At 45.6% G+C, this 22,304-nt stretch overlaps 1 protein-coding gene across 4 annotated transcripts in view; it reads left to right on the plus strand.

The window, feature by feature from the left end:
* Positions 1 to 9,525: 9,525 nt before the first annotated feature.
* The window catches only part of GPR107 (G protein-coupled receptor 107), a 48,734-nt gene continuing 35,955 nt past the window's right edge, over positions 9,526 to 22,304 (plus strand). For 2 of the 4 annotated variants that reach the window (XR_014521384.1, XM_083485196.1), the window contains exon 1: positions 9,526 to 9,724. Coding sequence is in view for 1 of the 4 variants with exons in the window: in XM_083485196.1 (XP_083341322.1) it covers positions 9,563 to 9,724 (162 nt within the window). In the remaining 3 variants the exon portion in view is untranslated. The remainder of the gene's footprint in view (positions 9,725 to 22,304) is intronic. The other 2 variants (XR_014521385.1, XR_014521386.1) reach the window with 1 other exon arrangement.

Genomic DNA, 22,304 nt, shown 5'->3' on the forward strand with positions numbered 1-22,304 from the left:
GTAAGGCGCATGCAAGGAGGAGGGGGGATTCAGTAGTCTGGTGCTGGGATTGCGCAGGCGCCAAGAGTGGGCTCAACTGATGCTCCAGGGGAATTTTATTTTATTGAGCCAAGCTGTCAAGTGAAGCTCCTCACATCTCAGTGCAGCATCCTAAGGCTTTGCAGCAGAGATGCAACCGTGGTACAGATTTGGTACAGGTTTTCTTATTTCGTTTTGTAATGCACAGAAAGCAGAAAAAACCCAGTTATAACTACAGATGGAAACGAAAAGATTAAAAACAAAACTATAGAATAGGCACGTAGAATGAGTCCATTTGCATTTGGGTTAAAATGATGAAGTCCAGCTCATAAAAAGAAGAGCATGAATAAACTTTGTCTTCATGTAAAGAATATTAACGTAATCTCATTATCAAGTATAGTTCCAGATGCCTTGAAAAATATTAGATGGTGCAGTTTCGGAATGTGGCCCACTGTGGCACGTGTAAACGGACAGGAGGTGAAACCCAGAGACCACCACCCATAATTCTGTATTGGAGAATATTTGGCATGCACACTGCAGCCCCCAAATCGTCCTCCTCCTTTTACACACATGAGCCATTGCAAAATGCTTCCAGATGCTTCACAGGAAGTGTGGTGAAGTGGTTAGAGTATTGGATTAGGACTTGGGAGAGCAGGGTTCAAATGGGCCATGAAGCTTGCTGGGTGACCTTAAGTGAGTCACTGCCTAGCTGACTATCCTACCTTACAGGGTTGTCATGGAAATTAAATTGGGGTCGGACGGACCATGTATGCCACCTTCTTCACTGTGCTGTGTTTCCAAGTGATGCCCACTGCAGTGTTGAATAGCCACTACAAGAAGGTCCCATACTCAGACAGACTTTGTAGCTGTGGTCAACCTCAAGTGGAAGACATTGCTCATTATCTGTTGCCTGCTCCTTATATAGAGACCCAGATTATCAGTTTCCGAAACCTTTGATCACACAAGCAAGCAGGTGCATCCCAACAGAAGTAGTTGGGTTTCTTTTGAGTGACAATAATAGCCTCGTAGCAGACAGAGGGGCTCCTCTATGCACTGACTGTCCCCCCCCCCAAAAAAAAAATCAGGAAAAATTAGTTAGATGAAATCATTATAAATTGTTGTGATTCAGAGTTTACTTTGAAAGCAAACTGGAATTGAGTTTATTGGTGTCTCCTGTTAGCTCTCTCTTACTAGCTGTAGGTATAAAAACGTTGTTTATATAAAAAGGTAAACAATATTCACACAAGGCATCAGATCAAATCCAATATAGCAAATCCAAAATACCAACAGGTATTTTATTTTGCTCTTCAGCCAAAAAGGCTATCAGGGTCACTTAAAAAAAACACTCCTCCAGCTTATTATTATCTTTAGAGACACGGCACCAAAGGGAAAGTGGATTGGGAGGGAGAAGGAAAGAAGCAAACTCAGCAACAAGACTGTAGATACAAGAACTATGGAGCACAGTGGGCCCTACTTTGAAGTAGGAGCATAGGTTTATGCTAATTAGGCTGCAGTTCTTTAGCTACTTACATGGGGGCGAGTCCCACTTTACTGATTTGAAACTTAACTTCTCCGTATACATGTATGGGATTGCCCTGCAAAAGCCACTGTTTCAGCTGATGATTTCCTAGGGGCAGTTTCCAATTCCCCTCATCCCTGACCTTTGGCCATGTTTTCCTGGGCTGATGGGAGCTAGAGTTTAACAACATCTGGAGGTCATCAGCTTTGGTACCTCTTTTACAGAGACAGTTTTATTACAGTTGCACGGGCCCCTTAAAGACTAACAGATTTATTGTGGCATAAGTTTTGGATGAGGGCAAGTAGCTCAGGGGTAGAGCACCTGCTTTGTATGCAGGTCCCAGGTTCAATCCCTGGGATCTCCAGGTAAAACTCCCATCCTGAAACCCTAGAGAGCTGCTGCCAGTTAGTGTAGACAGTACTGCGCTAGATGGACCAATAGCTTGTTGCTTCTTTTTTTAAAATCATACCTTTATTTACAACCAGGAAGACTGGAATCTTATTTTCTTTGGGGAGGGGAGAAGACTGTAACTCAGTGGTATACTCTTAAGAAGGCCCTCAGGTTCAATCTCTGGCATCTCCATGTAGGGCCGGGGAAGCCTGCAAACATGACCTGAGTGCCCTCTTGTGTGGTTGTTCCCAACAACTGGGATTCAGAAACAGGCTGGAGGTGGAGGTGGATGTAAGCGGAGGTGTGCCAAATCAAGCCAACAGGCTCATTCAGTCCAGCCTCCTGTTCTCACAAGGGAGCATCGCAGCAGATACACTGCATTGTTTGATGATGCCCTCTCATTTCTACTTTGCTTTGGGTGGCAACACTGCATTTCTTTCTCACTGTGCATGATGGACCAGGAGTCAGCTTCGCCTGTTGAACAGCAGCCTGAAGGGGGGGAAAGGCGAGGCAAAGTGACTCGTACCCAGTCCCAGTCCAAAAACCATGCCCATGCCCAGACCAATGCCCAGTCCCAGACCAATGCCCCACAGCCAGTCGCAGTCCACTGCCCATGACTGGACTTGGGCCAGGGTGTGGGGCAGCACAGAGGGTCTCTGTTTCAATCATAGTCTCAGAGAGCAGACAACAGACCTCAAGGAACTGTTGCCAGTGAAGAAAAGACTGAGATACACAGATCACTAGTCTCGCCCTGCATGAAGAAAAGTTGTGTCTTGCTCTGCCCGCAGGGAATCCCCTGATTTCCATGAAATGTGGATCCAATTATAATCATTACTTTATTTATATTCCACCTTTCCTCCAAGGAGCTCAAGGTGGCGGTGCATAGTTCTCCGTCTTCCCATGTTATTCCCACAACAACCCTGTGAGGTAGATAAAGATGGGAGGCAGTGGCTGCCCCAAGGTCATATACCCAGTGAGCTTTATGGTGGTGGGGGAGAGGGGAGATTTCCACCCTTTCCTAGTCCGACACTCTAACCATGACACCACATGGCCTCTCATTAAGTGAGTCATTTCCTTTAATATTGGTTACAGAAAACAACATGGTAAATGAAAAAAAATACTACTATATATGATGGTAGATACAGTGGTACCTCTGGTTACGTACTTAATTTGTTCCAGAGGTCCGTTCTTAACCTGAAACTGTTCTTAACCCGAAGCACCACTTTAGCTAATGGGGCCTCCTGCTGCCGCTGTACCGCTGCTGCACGATTTTTGTTCTCATCCTGAAGCAAAGTTCTTAACCTGAGGTACTATTTCTGGGTTAGCGGAGTCTGTAACCTGAAGCGTATGTAACCTGAAGCGTATGTAACCCGAGGTACCACTGTAGAACCTTATACTGAACAGAGAATTCTTCATCTTTGCAGAATAGATTGTGTTTTTAAAAATGTAATCTGAATCCTGAAATACTGTTCATGGGAAGAGGGGGTATTTCATGTTTATGCACAGTATTATTATTTTTGTAAAAAAAAATAATGGTAAAATAAAACATACTGTATAATGTTGTTAAGCTCCCCCCCCCCCAATTCCTATCTGTAATTTGGGGGAAGGGGGGATTTCTAGGGGAGGGGGCAAATTTAAGACACTTCAAATTAAGCCTTATTAAGCTCTATACAGATTAAGGCCAAAACAAGGTTTTGTCCACTGAAGCAATATAGGCAGAATTGGTTGTTTTGAAATGTACTCTAGTAATGGGAAAAATGCCTCATCCCCCTCTCCTGGTAATTATTTCCTGTCCCAGATAAGTTTCTGGGTGGAAAGTGGTGGGGATGGGGTGGGCAAATAATTCCCCCACCCCTGCCAAACCTAACTGTGTAACATTAACTCAAAACAAAACCAGTGTGAAAACACTGATAGGAAGAAAGGGGGGCACCCTAGGATGCTGTTGGAGAGGAACAAAGGCCTTCATTTGTTATTTTAATCCTTTGAGGTTAGGGGTGCAAAATTACTTGAGAGGAAAGGGGATGGCCTGCTCTTGTGTTTTGAAAACTTGTGAACATGGTGATAAATATTTATGCCAACAGGGAGTGGGATAAGATGCCTTATCACCTGCTAACGTCTGGCTGCAAAGGGCTGCTGATACTGGAAGAGCTCAGATGGAATGTGTATTGAAAATAAACTAGAGAGAGAGAGAGAGAGAGAGAGAGAGAGAGAGAGAGAGAGAGTCCGCTTGTTGCTCTCTGAGCCAGGCTCATATTTGGTGAGGTCTGCCAAGCTTTTACCAGCTCTGTTGTATTTCCCTTTTACAGTAAAGAGCCTGACAAACACACATTTATAGCTGGCCTTTTTTGGGGGCATGGTAGCAAATTTATGGGGATTTTTTTATTCCTCTTGCTACATTTCTGCTCTAACTGCAGCTTTATATACAGGGGTCAGGATATGCACATCAAAACTGAGGAAGAAAGTGGTAGGAAATTAATGGAATGTTCTATTAACACACAGGAGCATGGGTTGTAAATAAGCTGCCAACCCTATTTGTGGCCTGAGTTGGGTCACATCCTCCCTCAGGGGCAAAACGGCTTTATTTCACCTGGGTCAAAGATCCAGTTTGGCACACACACCCCCATGCACATTTGCGTACACACACACACAAAGGCTGGGAGCCTCAATGGCATCCCTCTAGAGGCTTCACCCATGGCAACCAATCTGGCTAGCTGCCCTCTATAAAGGGTGTCACAGTGCTGCATGTGGTACACAAAGTGAATATGCTTGCAGATTACACCTTTCTAATTTCGCAAAATCCAATAACAGCCTTGGAGCCACTTAAGCAGCAGTTAGAAGTGTATCACTGGGTAGCAGGATCGCAAATCAAGTATTCTAAATCTGTACTCCTTCCTATCAATGTAGAGGACACTACAAGAGACTTTAACTCTCTGCTTGCCACAGCACATGGAAGATTTAAATACTTAGAGGTGTTAAACTTATTACAGACAATAAACTGGGATGTAGAAACTATAGGGGAAACGGGTGCTGCTGCGGGTTAAACCACAGAGCCTAGAACTTGCTGATCAGTAGGTCGGCGGCTCGAATCCCCGCTACAGGTGAGCTCCCGTTGCTCAGTCCCTGCTCCTGCCAACCTAGCAGTTTGAAAGCATGTCAAAGTGCAAGTAGATAAATAGGTACCATTCCGGTGGGAAGGTAAACAGCATTTCTGTGTGCTGCTCTGGTTTGCCAGAAGTGGCTTAGCCATGCTGGCCACATGACCCGGAAGCTGTACGCCGGCTCCCTCAGCCAGTAAAGCAAGATGAGCGCCGCAACCCCAGAGTTGGCCACGACTGAACCTAATGGTCAAGGGTCCCTCTACCTTTACTAGAAACTATAGGGAGAGCTTTTCAACCTTTTTGAGTCCACAGCTCCCTTGACCAACTACATTCTTTCTGCGACACCCGTGGAGCTCAGGAGCCCAGTTATGTCACCCCTTGCATGCAAAGCTGGCAGCCCCTCACCCCTTTTCCAACATCCTCGCTTGTGGAGTGTTCTCTCCTTTCTCCTCTCCCTGGTCTCTGAGCTGCCCCCACCCCAAAGAGAGGTGCCTTCTCACACTGCCCTACAGGGGCCTGGGACTCTCTGTCCATTCCCAATAGCAAAGGCTGGCTGGGCTCCCTCACCCACTTGCTTGCTTACTCTGAGGCTGCATCAGCTCCTGGCAGCCCCAGAGGCACCATTCGCCCGGAGAGCTTGTAGCCAGGGCTGCTGCAACAAACAGCTGTGCAAGCCTTTGGGAGGCAGAGGTGCTAGAGGGCAAAGCAGGGAGGCAAGGAAAGAGGGACAGAGGCCAGTGTTGCCTGCAACACCCCTGACCATTATTCAAGGCACCCCAGGGTGCCATAGCATACTGGTTGAAAACCGCTGCTGTAAGGGATTGCGTAAAGGCAATCAACAGGAATCTAGGAAATGGAAAAATATAAATATTGGTCTAAATGTCAGTGTTTTTATACTCCTATATTTATGTTCTTATAGTTTTTTTTAAGTTTGCCTGTTCCCATCCCTCCTCTTCAGTTAAAGAGATGGCAAAACATACTCAGTGCATTTGTGTTGGGAGGCAAAAATTCTAAGATAAGCAACAAAACTATAGACATAGAACAAACAGAGGGATGGAAATGCCTAAGTTAATGTTATATTTTGCTGCTTTTCAAATCAAATCCTTTATCCCATTGCTCAGGAGAACCCTGAGAGCAGGGGAGAGGGCCTATTTCGTTCGAATCCATACAGAGCAGGCCAGTATGTGACCTGAAGGGTGCCTCTTCCCTAATATACAGCAATCTATTGGATCATGAAGGGGGAGGGGTGCTAGAGGCCTTGGAATTGTATGGAAATCAGAATTCGGTCACCCAAATGAAGATCATAAATGGGAGGGTATCTGGACACCCCCCCCCCCATTTCAAACCATCTCTGCTTGCTTACAGGAGGCCTTGCTCAAGGTCATCCTCCACTGGCCCTGGATACCAGTCAGGTTTGCAAAAATTAATCCCTCCCTTTGCTCTTTATGTTTGGAAGGGTTGGGGAAATCGTGGTTTATTTATTTGTGTTTTGTGGGAATGTCACCATGTTAAAAACTTTTGGAATAGAGTATTCTCCATTATATCCACCATGATAAGCCAACCCCTTTCTCCAAATCCTGCCTTAGCCCTACTGTCTTTGGACATGGGCTCCATTCTGCACCACAGAGAACTAGACAGCTTCTTACTGACTGCACCACAATTAGGGATAGCTCAGCAATGGAAGAACCAGACTGCAATACTCCTGAGCATATGGGGAAATAATACAGTATATTGAATACAGCAAAGTCTGAGGAGGGCAGACTTACATCTAAAGTCAATGGACAGGAACAAACACTATTAGATGTAATGCTAGATAAGTGTTTAATGGTTCCTGCATTTGTTTAAAAACAAATAGAAAAATTGTTAAAAGTTTGGGCAACCAAAAGCCACTTGCTGTCTTCACGTGACATCTAGTGGTCACTGTGAAGATGACACCTTCCTATGCTAGTGTATATTGTCTCCCTGCTTATTTAACTTATATGCAGAATTCATCATGCGAAAGGCTGGGCTGGATGAATCCCAAGCCGGAATTAAGACTGCCGGAAGAAATATCAACAACCTCAGATATGCAGATGACACAACCTTGATGGCAGAAAGTGAGGAGGAATTAAAGAACCTTTTATTGAGGGTGAAAGAGGAGAGCGCAAAATATGGTCTGAAGCTCAACATCAAAAAAACGAAGATCATGGCCACTGGTCCCATCACCTCCTGGCAAATAGAAGTGAGAGATTTTACTTTCTTGGGCTCCATGATCACTGCAGATGGTGACAGCAGTCACGAAATTAAAAGACGCCTGCTTCTTGGGAGAAAAGCAATGACAAACCTAGACAGCATCTTGAAAAGTAGAGACATCAACTTGCCAACAAAGGTCTGTATAGTAAAAGCGATGGTTTTCCCAGTAGTGATGTATGGAAGTGAAAGCTGGACCATAAAAAAGGCTGATCGCCGAAGAATTGATGCTTTTGAATTATGGTGCTGGAGGAGACTCTTGAGAGTCCCACGGACTGCAAGAAGATCAAACCTATCCATTCTGAAGGAAATCAGTCCTGAGTGCTCACTGGAAGGACAGATCCTGAAGCTGAGGTGCCAATACTTTGGCCACCTCATGAGAAGAGAAGACTCCCTGGAAAAGACCCTGATGTTGGGAAAGATGGAGGGCACAAGGAGAAGGGGACGACAGAGGATGAGATGGTTGGACAGTGTTCTTGAAGCTACCGGCATGAGTTTGACCAAACTGCGGGAGGCAGTGGAAGACAGAAGTGCCTGGCATGCTCTGGTCCATGGGGTCACAAAGAGTCGGACACGACTAAAGGACTAAACAACAACAACAACATGCTAGTGGAATTTATATGCAAGAAAATGTGCAGACCGGTTTTGGCTTGGGTGTGGTTCTGGGTTTAAGAACATAAGAGCCATGCTGGATCAGGCCACTGGCCAGTGGCGTAGCGTAGGTTGTCAGCACCCGGGGCAAGGCAAGTAATTTGCGCCCCCTAACCCGTGGACTTGCGCCCCCTAACCCTAACCCCCAGATGTTGCGCCCGGTGCGGCCGCCCCCCCTGCACCCCCCACGCTACGCCACTGCCACTGGCCCAACTTGTCTAGCATCCTGTCCTCACAGTGGCCAACCAGATGCCCCAACAGGAAGCACAAAAACAGGGCATGTTTGCAACAGCAAGACTGTCTTCACTTGTGATTCTCAGCAACTAGTATGTACAGTGGTACCTTGGGTTACAGACACTTCAGGTTACAGACGCTTCAGGTTACAGACTCCGCTAACCCAGAAATAGTACCTCGGGTTAAGAACTTTGCTTCAGGATGAGAGAAATCGGTGGCAGCGGGAGGCCCCATTAGCTAAAGTGGTACCTCAGGTTAAGAACAGTTTCAGGTTAAGAACGGACCTCCAGTACGAATTAAGTTCTTAACCCGAAGTACCACTGTATTCAGAAGCATCACTGCCTCAGGCCAGGTTTTGCTGGGCTTGGATCCCGAGCTACAGAAAACTAATGGGATCCCTCAATGCTATGACTCACAAGGATAAACCAAATGGATTAGATTGGACTAAGGAAGCCATGCAGTGTTTTTGAGTGCATAAAGAGAGAATGAAGGTCCACTCCTGACTGTGGAGGCAGGGCATAGCCCTCTCCATGAATTTGTCCCTTTTTAAAAAAGCCATCCGAGTTGGTAGCCCTCACTGCCTCCTGTGGAAGGGAGTTCCATAGTTCAACTAGGCAATGCATGAAGAAATACTTTATTTTATCTGCCCTGAATCTTCCTACATCCAGCTTTATTGGATGTAAGTGAGGGACCCCCCCATCCGCTTTCTTCATGCCACACATAATTTTGTACATTTATATCAATATGTCCCCCCAACTTCCCTTTTCTCTTAACCAAAAAGCTCCAAATGCTGCAGCCTTTCCCCATAGGGGATTCGCTCCACACACCCTGATCATTTTGGTGGACTGTAGCTTTAGCCCAATCCCAGATACTGTACCTAAAAAATCTTGTGTTTGATTATCTTTTATTTGTTTGTTTTAAAGAGTTATATAGCGCTTGACTGTAATAACACCTCAGAGCGTTTTACAATTAGAATCAAAAGATCGCTAAAAAAATAGTTCAAAGCAACTATTTAAAGCATTCACAAATAATAATGAAATAAAATCAGCAATAAGGGATGGATGCCTTGAAGCTCGCCCGGTCTGACTTTGGGGCCAGTCACTGCCTCTCTCAGCCTAAACTACCTCACAGGATTGTTGTGAGGATAAGATGGAGGGGAGGGGGAGAACCACCTATGCCAATTTTAAGCTTCTGGGAGGAAATAATTCCATATACTGTATGGGGTTTTGATTGCCCCGCCCATCCCTTAGGTGAGGAAAAAACCCCGCGGCTTCCAAGGCTCGTCGCTTTCGTCCCTAGTAAACGTCTCTCTAGTCTAGAGCTATCTCTCTATGAACCCGGGGGCTGTAGCGTAGTTTCCGGTCTGTCCCTCTTCCTCCTCCACGTCGCCCCCTGACCCCGGAAGTAGGAGGGGCCTGCCAGGATGCCCGGTGTTGATGCTGGAATAAACATGGCGTTGTGCAGGAGCAGGAGAGGCGGTGGCGGTTCCTGCTTGGTTCCTTCGCCTAAGGCGGCGCTGATCCTGCTGGCGGCTGTCCTCCTGGGAGACCCCGCGCGGGCCCGAGTTCACCACCTCACTCTCAAAGTAGGCTCACTGGAGAGGGGCAGGAGGGTTGGGGGAAAGGAGGGGGAGGAGAGAAAAGGAGAGGAGCGAATCGGGCGGGTCACGGTGTGCCGAGGGTTGAAGCCGGCGAGGCAACTTCTTCCACCTTGCTAGGGCTGCGATCACTGTTTGCTCTTACTCGGCAGGAGACCCTTTGAAAGATAGTGGGCAGTGACCTCAGTGGGTTCTACTCTTGAGTAGGACTTCGTTGGATGAAGCCCATCCTTATCGTTATTGGTTTGTAGGCAGTGTTGAGGCTTACTCGAGAGGAAACCGTTGAAATCGGTGCGTAATGGATCGGAAATAACCAACCATAGTAATAATAATACTGTAATACCCAAGAGGAGACCTCTTGAAATTGATCCGTGTGGCTGACTCTGGGGTCACTGCCCTCCAGTGGGTATTGTAGGACTTAGATGGCTAGAACCTGTGTTGTTGTTTTTTTGGGTTGTAGCCAGAGTTAATGTTACTCAGTGCAGGCCCATGGAAATTGATGGTTATGACTGACTTGGTGTCATTGATTTCCAGTAGGTCATCTCTGAGAAGGACTTAATGGGGTGGTTTTTATGGATTAATTTCAGTTGGGGGTTTGGCTGGGTTTTGATGCAGAAACTGCTTTGGCCACCCTGTATGATATCCCCTGGCAGAAGAGAGACATGGGAAATGCATCCCTGCCAATTCTTTACCTTAGCGGCTTTCAATACCATTGGCCATGGCTTCTTCTAGAGAAACTGTCTTGAGTTGTGGGTTGGGTGGTTCTGCTTTGTGGTAATTCCAGTACTACTTGGATGGTTGTTTTCAAGGGGTAATGCTTGAGAAGTGCTTTTCAGCCACATGGAGCCTTCAATGTGGGGGTACCTCAGGGTTTGATTTCCCCCGCTTATGCTGATCAACATCTACATGAAACTGCTGAATGGGCTTATCAGGAGTTCTGTCATCGATATGCTGATGACACAACTCTACTTTTCCTTTACATCTGTAGGTGTGGCAGTGGATGTGCCAACAAACTGAAGCTCAATCCAGATAAAGGACTGTTGGTGGGTGGTTCCCTAAGTCTGGATGGATAGGAGGTTGCCTGTTCCTGATGGGATTATACTCCTTCTGAAGGAGCAGGTATGTAGGTTAGGGGTCCTTCTGGACCTTTGACTTTGCTTGAGGCTCAAGTGGCCTCAGTGGCACAGAGTGCCTTCCATCAGTTTTGGCTGATGGCGCAGCTGTGCCCCATCTGGACAGGAATAGCCTATCCTCTGTCGCCTATGCTCTGGGAACCTCTAGGTTAGGCTACTGCAATCCATTGTACATGGAGTACATTGTACTGCCTCTGAAGACAGTTTGGAAACTTCAGCTGGTGCAGAGTTCAGTGGGGAAGGACATATTACACCAATCCTGGCCCACCTGCAGTGACTGCAAAGTAGTTTCTGGGCACAATTCAAAATGCTGGTTTTGACCTATAAAGTCTGAAATGGCTCAGGATCACACTATGTCAAGGACCATCTCTACCCATTGGTGTTCGAAATTAGCCAGGTGCCTGTGCATTTGCACCTGGCTATCAACCACTAGTGACCAAGCGAAGATGCCTGGGTGCCAGAATGGTGCCTGACATCTCCACCATCTGAAGGTGCATGCCTGAGGATAATTGGATCTGGACTGTTTTTACACACTAATACCACATCCTGTAGAATTCTGTTATGTTTTATCAGTACAGTTGGAATGAGTTTCATGAATCAGAATGCTTTTTCTGTGCGGCCTGAGCAGGAGCAGTGACCATTAAGAGGTAGGAATAGGCCAGTATATATGTAGACTGTCCATGGATCACCTCAGAGCTGTATAGCTGCTTCTTGGGAGAAAAGCGATTATAAACCTAGACAGCGTCTTAAAAAGCAGAGACATCACCTTGCCAACAAAGGCCCGTATAGTTAAAGCTATCGTTTTCCCAGTAGTGATGTATGGATGTGAGAGCCAGACCATAAAGAAGGCTGATCGTCGAAGAATTGATGCTTTTGAATTATGGTGCTGGAGGAGACTCTTGAGAGTCCCATGGACTGCAAGAAGATCAAACCTATCCATTCTGAAGGAAATCAGCCCTGAGTGCTCACTGGAAGGACAGATCCTGAAGCTGAGGCGCCAATACTTTGGCCACATCATGAGAAGAGAAGACTCCCTGGAAAAGACCCTGATGTTGGGAAAGATGGAGGGCACAAAGAGAAGGGGACAGCAGAGGACGAGATGGTTGGATAGTGTTCTTGAAGCTACCAGCATGAGTTTGACCAAACTGCGGGAGGCAGTGGAAGACAGGAGTGCCTAGCATGCTCTGGTCCATGGGGTCACAAAGAGTCGGACACGACTAAACGGCTAAACAACAACAAAGGAAGTCAGACCTACCTCTGTGTGGAGGGACCTGCCACAGAGAAGGTGCTGTCCTGTCGCAGTTCAGAGGGTCCAGAAGCTCAGATATTTGGGGCTTAAGTGGTTTAGGGCCCTTGAATTGGGCTTGGAAACAAATGAGTAACTTGGATATGTTAAGTTCAATGGATCGATGATGAGTAGGACTAAGTTGCATACAACCTATTCTTTTTGTTAGCAATATAATTAAAGGTTATTAGTGTTTAGTATTTGGGGTGATAATGAGCATTACAGTAAGCCTGCAACTTATGTGGAGGTTATGTTTCAGGCATCGCACCAAAAGCCAAAATTGTATATAATCAAAACACATTGGGTTCAATGTTGGGTGGGATTACCAAAGTTATTTTTTCAAGAATTCTGTCCTCTTTCTTTTTTTTTTTTTTTTTTTGCCACCCACTTAAACCTGAATGTGCACAAGTCAAATAGGCATAAGTTACAAGTGTGGTTAGTTTGAGACTTTGTAGGTAGCTGCTGATATGCATATGGACTTAGGTGCTGTGGTTATCATGTGCATGTCCATTGCCTGCTCATCTAGTTATTATGTGCGTGTCTCTGGTTTTGCAGCCTGAGGATATGAACAATTGCTTGAGCCACTTCAGAACCCTGTGTTGTCAATAGAATCGGGGAATGTGGGTTATCCTGGCTTAGCTAGGGCTGTGCTTCCCTAGAGGACTCTTGTTCGGAGGCTGGGTGTTCTCTGGAAACCATCAATGAGCCTGGATATCCAGATCTTGGCAGTAGACTGGAACGCCATAGGATAGCAGAGGTGTTAGATCTCGCCGTGATAATGTGCCTTAGTTACATCTAATGTGGACTGCTCTAATATGTTCTGTGCAACTCTGCCTTTTCAACTGTGTTTGGAAACTTGAAGCTTTCTCTGAATGCTGCAGAAAGGTGTTGAATGGGAACAGTTACAAGAATTTGTGTGGCTCTCTTGGGGCAGAGCTCAAAGTGTTGGTCACGACCTGGAAAGTTCTAGAAAGACCAGGTTACTCAAAGGACCACTTTCTTATCAATGAGCCTGCCTTTGAGATCTTCCAGAAAGTCCTTCTGCCAATTCTTCTAGTATCCAAGGCACATGTGGCAGGGATGGGCCACTTCAGGAGTTGTGCCCAGCCATGGAATTCCCTTCCTATCAATCTCCTTCTGCTCTCAGGAAAAGACTTTATTCAGGTAGTCATTTAGCCTTTCATGCTGCTTTGACTCTTTTCCCCATTTATGGCTTGTTGTACTGTGGCTGCTGTTAGGTGTTTGTTTATCTGTTGCTTTAAAAAAAACTGTATTATTTTTTAAAGTCAATGTACATAGTACTGAGCTAGACCAAAGGTTTGGCTCATAAGGAAAATTCTTATGCTTTAAGAAATAATGATGAAAGACCATTTCTGTCCTGTCCTTCCCCGTAGGAGCTCAAGACAGTGTACTTCATTTTTTCCTCTATCAACTCCCCACCTCATTTTATCCTCTTTATCCTAACTTCTATGACCGGTCAAATGATCACATTTCAAGATTCTGGGCAATGTAGGGGACTTGAATTTTAGTCTCTGTCACACGCCCCTCCCCAAATCCTCACAACAATCCTTTGAGGAGGTTAGGCTAAGACAGTGACCAGTTACTCAGTGAGCTTCATAGCCAAATGGAATTGGAACTTGGGGGTTTCCCATCTTGGTGTTACCTATACACAAACACCATTAATGAGGGCTATTGTACTGTAAGTTCAGATCTTTGAAAGTCCTCTAAGTTCAGGATATCAATTATTTTATCTTATGGCAGCTAATAGCACCAAACTTTTAAGATGGTAAAGCGCAGGATCATATGAACCTCCCTTATCTGGGAAAGGGCTCAGTGGTAGAACATCTGCTTTGCATGCAGATGGTTGCAGGTTCAACTCATGGCATCTCTTGCTAGGGCTGGGAGAGGCTGCCTGACTGAAACGCTGGAGAGCTGCTGTCAGTGAGTGTAGACAATATTGGACTAGGTGGATCCAATGATGGGACTCAGTTTAAAGCAGCTTCCTATGCACACTGAGTCAGGCTGTTGGTCCATCTAGCTCAGCATTGTTTACACTTAACTAGCAGCAACACTCCAGGGTTCAGAACTGATTCTTTCCTGACAATGCCAGGGCCTAAACCTGGTGCCTCCTGCATCCAGATCATGCAGTGTAATGTGTAGACAAGCCTACAATCATAGGGGTTCTAAAATATGCTTCAATCCAGGTCACATCCATGCTTTACATTTAATGCACATGGCTTCTCTGAAAGAATCAAGGGAACTGTAGTTAACCGCTCAGAGTCGCAATTTCCAGAGGTCTTAACAACCTACAGTTCCCAGGACTATTTGGAGGGTAGGTCACATGTTGGACTTTCTGCATGCAAAGCTGGTTCATCCCCCTAAAAATAAAGGAAGATTCTGGTCTTTGCAGTTTGTACTTCTGGAGAAAGGGCTGAGTGAATCTGGGAAGCTGCCTTATAGCTCAGTATTGTATATGGCAGCTCTCCAGGGTTTCAAGCAGGGAATGGATATGGTGGGGATTGAACCTGGGACCTTCTGTATGCAAGGCAAAATGCCCCACCACTGAGCTGTGGCTATTCCCTGGATCCGCATACATAATAAAAATTGGGGGTAGCCAGTGTGGTACCTTGCATATCTTGTGGTCTCCTATCAGCCCCAGCCAGAACAACTAGTGGTCAGGGATGGTGGGAGCTGGAGGCCAGGCTTCAGTGCTGGGGGTCGGGGACATTCCACAGTGTTTGAACCCTGGCTGAGAAAGCCCTGCCCTTTGTAAGCTGAGCTTCATTCCATGATGTGGCATGTGTTGAGCTAAGCATACCAGAAGGTGTGGATGGCCTGGTTTGCCATCATCTTAGGCAGTGTTATAATTGCACCCATTACGATATTGTTTCATCCCCTCCCGTTTCTTGTTCCGTTTTCTCTGAAGCTGTCAGGAAAGACCAGGCAACAAAAATGCTTACGCATTCTTTAGCTCAGGGCTCAGTTGAGCAATGTCCCTTTTAGCAGGTCATTTCCTTCTGTTGTAAGGACTAGTGCATAATGTTTGAGTGCCTCAAACTAGAAAACTGCAGCTGAACATAAGCTTCAGGTTAATTTGCCTTCTCCAAGCTCACCTTGTCTTTGTTCTCTTCATTACACAGGGACAAAAGAAATAAACATGTAAGCTATTGGGCATTCTGTAAATCAGGGGTGTGGAAACTTTTTGAAGATGAGTGAGTGCCCCACTCCCTTCTGGACAACATTCTGGGGGCTTAATGCCAATGGTGGGCTCGGCCAGAGGCAAAAGTGGGCCAAGCCATGGATGTGACTCACCCACCTGCCAGCCAATCAAAGCTTGGAGATTTTTATACATACAGAGAAATGTGAGGGCCTGGAAAAACCCCCAGAAAAATTCGGGAAGAAATTGCAAGAAACTGGAGTGCAAATATTTCTTTGCTTCAGTTTCACATCAGCTTCTCAGTTGTTTGTTTCTGACACGCCCTTGTTTCCCCTAATGTTTTCTGTCCACTCCTCCCCCAGCCTTTGCATCTCCACGTCATACACACATCTCTATCCTCCATTGAGGTAATCAAAAGGCATTGTCACAGTTCAAGGGTGTTCCAGCCAAGCAAAAGCCCTTGAGAGAAGAGTGTGAAGGGGTGTGGCCTGGGGAAAGGGGTGTGGCCCTGGAAGTGTACTGAGAGCCAGATAGAGAGGCCTAGAGGGCCGCTTCTGGTCACCAGACCTGAGGCATTCCCACCCTTACTGTAATCCACTTCAACTTTCTAGGGATGTTTGCTTAACAGTAATGTTGAAGTTTACAAGCATAATTTTTCTCTCCCAATGCTTTGTTGCTTGCTACTTCTAACTTTGTCAGCATTGCAGGAATGCAACCCTCTGTCTGAAAACTGTTCTCCACCCCTAGAAGCCATTATTTGGCTTTCTGTGTTGTATAAACAAGGCTACTGTTTACTGTTCTGGTTGCAGCACCTCAAAAAGGATTTTGTAGAGCTGGGGATGGGCCGCTAAACTGATTAAGGAGCTGGATCCACTCCTCTGTGAGGAAAAGTTACAACTTTTTGAGGCTTCCAATTGGGGCGTCTGGTTGGCCACTGTGAGAGCAGGAGGCTGGACTGGAGGAACCTTTGGCTTGAGATTCAATCAAGTACAGTGGTGCCTCGGGTTACATACGCTTCAGGTTACAGACTCCGCTAACCCAGAAATAATACCTTGGGTTAAGAACTTTGCTTCAGGATGAGAACAGAAATTGTGCTCCAGCAGCGCAGCAGCAGCAGGAGGCCCCATTAGCTAAAGTGGTGCTTCAGGTTAAGAACAGTTTCAGGTTAAGAACGGATCTCCAGAACGAATTAAGTACTTAACCTGAGGTACCACTGTACTTGTTTTGCTTTTCGTTCTTGGGTGGCCTGAAGTCTGCTGCACCTTATGTCAAGTGACCTGAGGTCATGTCAGCAGGAAGTCAACAATGTTAACAGGTACAGCTTAGCACACTGTGCTGAGAGGTAAAGCATTTGCTTAAATTAGCTCTATTCCAATTGGAGGTTAAAACTATGAGAGCTGGGCTGGAGGACCCTTGTTCCCTTTCCCTTTGGCCCCAGGCAGCAGGAATAATGGCGTCCAACAACATCTGCAGAAACTCAAGTTCTTTACCTCTGTTTTAGAGGATAGGGCTGTAGCTGAGAGCACTAGAGCCTCTGCCCTACAAGCAGAATGTCCTGAGTTCATCCCTGGTGTTCCAGGTAGAGCTGGGAATACTCTTTGCCTCTGAAATGCTGGAGAGATGCTGCCAGTCAGCGTAGGCAGTATTGAGTTGGACTGACCAATGGTCTGACTCGGTATAAGGCAGCTTCCTACATTCATGTTTGACTCTGCATTTTATTCAGAACCATGAGGACTACAATGTGGTAAATAAAGGGCCCTAATTCAGTGCTAGAACATCTGCTTTTCTTGTAGAAAGAAATGGGTCCAATGCATGGCATTTCTAGGTAGAACTGGGAAAGCCTGGAGAGCTACTTCTAGTTGTGAACTAGGTGGGCCAACACTTTCACAGAATCACAGAATTGTAATTTTAGAAGGTACCCCAGGGGTCATGTGTTCTAGTTCAACCACCTAAACTGCAGAATTTGCAATGCAAATTTGCAGTACAATGCTTTGACTCATTATAAGGCACCTTGCAATATTCCTGATGTAATGCATCTTTTGAAATCCTCAGATATTTGAGTAAGAGCCTGCTTAACTGATATCCACTTAAGACTGCAATTCTGTGCAGACTTGGGAGTGAGCCTGATGGACTCTTGAGTTAACATAGTTGCACTGTAATGAAAGCTGAATCCTGTATTGATCTGATTAGCCACTGTAGGAAAAACAGGATGTGGACCAGAATAGCCAATCTGTGTGATTCAGTGGGGCTGTGCAATGCTCTGTATATAAGATATCCCATGGAGCACACCGGGACTTTCCTAGTGATTTTGCAGAGAGACTGTAGCTCAACTGTAGAGTGTTTGTTTGGTGTGCAAATAAAATGGCTGTTGTACCATTGGTGTGGCCAGGCTTCTGTATCTTTGCTTGCAGTGGCAAGTGCACCCCAGCCTTTCTCCCAACTTTGGCATTGCCGAGATGAGTAGAGCCCCAGAAGATGTGAACAGTGATCCCAGGTGGGATATTTGGTGGTGGCAGGCTTGACATTGAAGGTGGCCACTGGGTAGGCATGTTCCATGGAGTCCCTCACACACATACAGGACCACCTTGGAAAGCACCTACCACTAGAGAGGTGTCCCCCCCCCCCTTTCACTGTTGCACAATTCCATTGGCAAATTCTCTTTCCTTTAGTGGGGAACCTCGTTGGCCATTGTATGTCCAAGATGCTGGAATCTCTGCACCTTCAAGGGCAGGATTCTGGTGGACCACAGCATATGAGGCCCCTCTGGTTCAGTACTTTTGAGCCTTGTGCATTTATTATTTTCATTTATTTATTATTGCATCTATATCCCCCCTTTTTCTCCAAGGAGGTCAAGGTGGCATGCAAGGTTTTCCTCCTCATTTAACCCCCAGAACGATTCTGTGAGGTAGATTAGACTGAAAGAGGCAGTGACTGGTCCAAGTGAGTTTCATGGCCGAATGAGGATTTGAACCCTGGTCTCCCTGGCCCTAGCCTGACACACTAACCACTGTACCACACGCTCTATTATTATTCATTAAACCTATTAGCCCCTTTAAAAAATGAAAATAACTGTTTAATTTAAGGCACTTATACGCTGTTTAATTGCTAGCATTTGGGTGTGTGACATGCTTAAAAATAACTATACAGAGAACAAAATGATAAAAAAGTAATGCCATTTGTTAGGAGGTTTGCCATGGTCTTCTGATCCTCATATGCACGATTGGTGAGCTGGTATTGTGGTTTGTCAAGCTGCAAGTACAGACATGCGCCATTAAGCAAGAGTATGGATGGGGTAAACGAAAGTAGATGTGCGAGGCTGATGCTTGAAAGTAAAACTATGTTGACTTTATTTTTCTCCCTTGTCAGTTTCCTCCATCACATCTTACTCATTTCCCTAGCTGGCCTGCAGTTCTTTCTCAGAAGTTGCAAAACACTTGTAACCGAAACCGTAGAATAATGGGCTGCATAGATAATATATACATTTGAAATCTCAACGTGGTTCTATGACTAATTCATTCTTGTGAAATTCAGCGGCTGGGTGTGGGGAGACACCAATCCAGCCAAAAGTTAAGCATTTTAAAAATCCTGTTAATGGTAAATTGACATGCTTATATTGCTTAAAATAAGGGTTTGAACTGATAGTTAATGCATTTCCTTTTTTATTTCCTGGTCTGTGATTCCCCCACCCCAAGTTACTGTATTACATGTATATAGTTCTTGTCTGAGCATCCTTGGACTCCCCTCCCCCCTCACCAAATATTTTATTGTTTTCACATATTTATACAAGAAGTAATTATCAGCAACAATCCCCCCTCCAGAAGCACCAAATTTATATTTAATTACATTTAACTTTCAAGTCATTTCAGTTTTTAAACAAAGGTATCATTTATTTCACAAGTTGCCATGTGTCCTTGGAGGCCTATAATCATGTTCTGTTGATTTTTCATATGTAATAAAACTTTTCCTAGGTTGATTGAAAAGTAGTGGTTTTCTTGTCCAGCTCTCTTGAACTTCTTTATAGTGGCAGGTATAGGGTTTACCGGTAGGTGTTCTTTATAAACTGCTTAGAGGCCTTCTGTTGAGCAAGCGGCATATAAATTGTTTTCAATTTTAAAAAAAAATACTATGCAAGGTTGACTGAATTCTTCCCTCTGTCTATTTTGAAAAAAGGATGGTGGCTATGACTCAAAGCAAGTTATTTCTTCAGACTTCAGCTGTGAGATGTGGTTAGGGTTTGTAAGAATTCCTCACTCTTTTTATATATATACACATATGTGCATACACACATGTTCACGCACGCACACACACACATTAGCTGACCCAGTGATTTCAGAAATCCCCACAGGACATGAAGAAAAAACCCTCCCTTGCTGTTGACCCCCAGTAGGTGGCTTTCTTAGGTAAAGGTAAAGGGACCCCTGACCATTAGGTCCAGTCATGATCAACTCTGGGGTTGTGGCGCTCTAAGTAAGTAAGTAAGTAAGTAAGTAAGGCTTTCTTAAGTAGTGGAAAATGCAGGTTCAGCATTCAAAACTTTGACACATTCCCATGCTCTTGTTAATCATTGTTTAAAGATCCCCCATGCATCCATACTTGGCTTTTGTGTGTGTGGATATGTCCCCATGGGTGTTGGCCACCATTTCCAGTCCTGTTTCATGAAATCCTTTAGTTCCCTCATTGTACATGGGCTGCGGTGATGTTGCCCCCTGCTGATTAAAACCAGAAAGTGTTGATCTTCAGATTTCAAGTGCTCCAAGTTTGCTCTTGTTTGTGTCTCAGTGATAAATCTAACGGGTGTCTTAAGAACCTCTGTCTCTGTAGCGAGTCCTGGACATTTCACATGTAACTGATTTCCATTGAGTAAATGTAACACACTTCTTAACTGGAAGTAATGGCCAGACAAACAGCGCTGCAGATATTGGACATCCATCAGCAAGCCAGGTGTGTGCACTTGAGGTTGGGTGTGTGTGGGAAAACAGAACCATAAGGTGTATCTTGGGCAGGGCAGATTGTCATTTGAATGAATCGCTTCTTGCCCGCCTTCCATGGCGCAGGCAGAGACTTGCAGCTGTGGTTTTATTTTGCATTTCTTGGGTTGCTGGTGCAGGTGTAACATAGCAACACATGGTGTCCTCCAGATGTATTTGGACTCCAACTCCCATCAACTGGCTCAGGCCTGATGGGAGTTGGAGTCCAACAACATCTGAAGCAGCACCAGGTTGTTGAAAGCTGGTACAACCTGTGCCTTTTGGCGGGGGTGGCCAGCATGGTGCCTTCTAGATGTGACCTTTTGGCCAGGCTGCCTGCGGCTGATAGTAGCTGGAGTCCAAACAACAACTACAGGACATCAAGCTGCCCTGCATTGCTTTTATATATTTACTGCATTTATATCCTAGCTTTTTCTCCAATGAGCTCAAGGTGGCATATATGTTTCTTTTTCTCCCTTATCTAATCCCCACAAGAATCCTGTGAGGTAGGTTAGTCTGAGAGAGGCAGTGACTGGCCCCAAGTTCACCCAGCGAGCTTCATGGCTGAGTAAGTATTTGAACCCTGGTCTCTCTCAGGTTCTAGTAGAGGGGTTGGCAAGGTTTACCTCTCCTGGGCCAGTTCATTCCAGTGGAGATCCCTCCGTGGGCCAGATTGTGTGCCCATGATTTTTGGCGTCTGCGCAGAAGTGATTTTCAGCATCTGCGCAGATGAGATTTTTGGCGCTGCGGAAGCGAGTCTGTGCTGTTTTAGCGCAGCGGGCAGGGACTCACTGAGCGGGCGGCTCGGTTCGAGGGTGGCTTGTGGGCCAGTTGAACGACCCCCGTGGGCCACTTGTTGCCAACCCCTGGTCTAGTATAACACTCTAATCATTACACCAGTGACAGGCTGCAAGAGCCTATGCTCCCACCTCTCTAGAGTGCCATTCTTCTCTCCCTCAGTGGACTTGACCAGGTTAACAGGTATGTCAGTACCACTTTTTAAACCAAGGTTGCCACTAACCAGTTTCCCTCTCAACCAGGGTTTGCAAACTAGTTTCAAACCCTGGTTTTCAAATCCTTCTTCAAGGCAAACCCAGATTGACAGTAACCATTGTTAAGGTTAATGCAAATGAACGGAGGACATCATGTTTGTGCAGAGCACATTATCCTGGAGCCTATCCCCCATTATACCTTTAACCACAATGAGGCTAAGACTATAATTATATCATGGTTTTGCCCATTTTCCTTCTCTATCTCCTAATGGCATCAAAGCCCAAGGCGGCTAGAACGTGCTGCTCCTATTTTTGTTATGATAGACCAGATGGTTCCCCTTCAAGAATCTTTGGCAACGCCTGCCTAATTCTGATAATTTCCCTCAAATCCTTCAAGTATACTTCAAGCTCCACTTGATTTGGAATTCTTCCTGGCTTGGACTTTCCCTTTGTGGGCTTGGTAAAGATACATCATTGGCTTAGGGGGCTGTTCAGAAGCTTCCATTCGGGGGGCTCTGGGCACTTAGTGCTTCAGTGTCAAAGCATTTAACATATGTTTGGATTGCAAATAGTGCCTGAGTAAAACTTAGCTAAATACCACCCACAATTTCTTCCCCTCCTTGGCAAAGAGCAGTATGAATGGTAGGAAGAGCATTGATGTGTGTAAGGAACTGCACTGAACTGTCAACCTGTGCATCAGCATGCAAAACGATTAGCTGTCTGCAATAATTGGGAACAACCAAACAGACCCAGAATAGGCTGCCTTGCCTTTCAGAAGCTCTGCCCAGCCCAAGCACAAGAATCTGCCTAGAGTCTGCTAAGTAACCAATTGTTTTACATGTCGCTTCTCTTCTGCTGTGGGGAGAGGACTCTACAGCCTTAAGGACTAAGGGCATTGCCCATATGTAAAAAAAATCTAAGGTTATCAAGATCTGATGCATTTCCAGGAGGTATGGAATGGTAGATAACAAGAAGTCCCTTCTTTGGGTCCCTTTGCCATATTGGGTATGGTGTGTAGGCTACTGGGGTGACTA

This window comes from Podarcis liolepis, assembly GCF_965112155.1.
Source record: "Podarcis liolepis genome assembly, chromosome: Z".
Classification (NCBI taxonomy): Eukaryota; Metazoa; Chordata; class Lepidosauria; order Squamata; family Lacertidae; genus Podarcis; species Podarcis liolepis.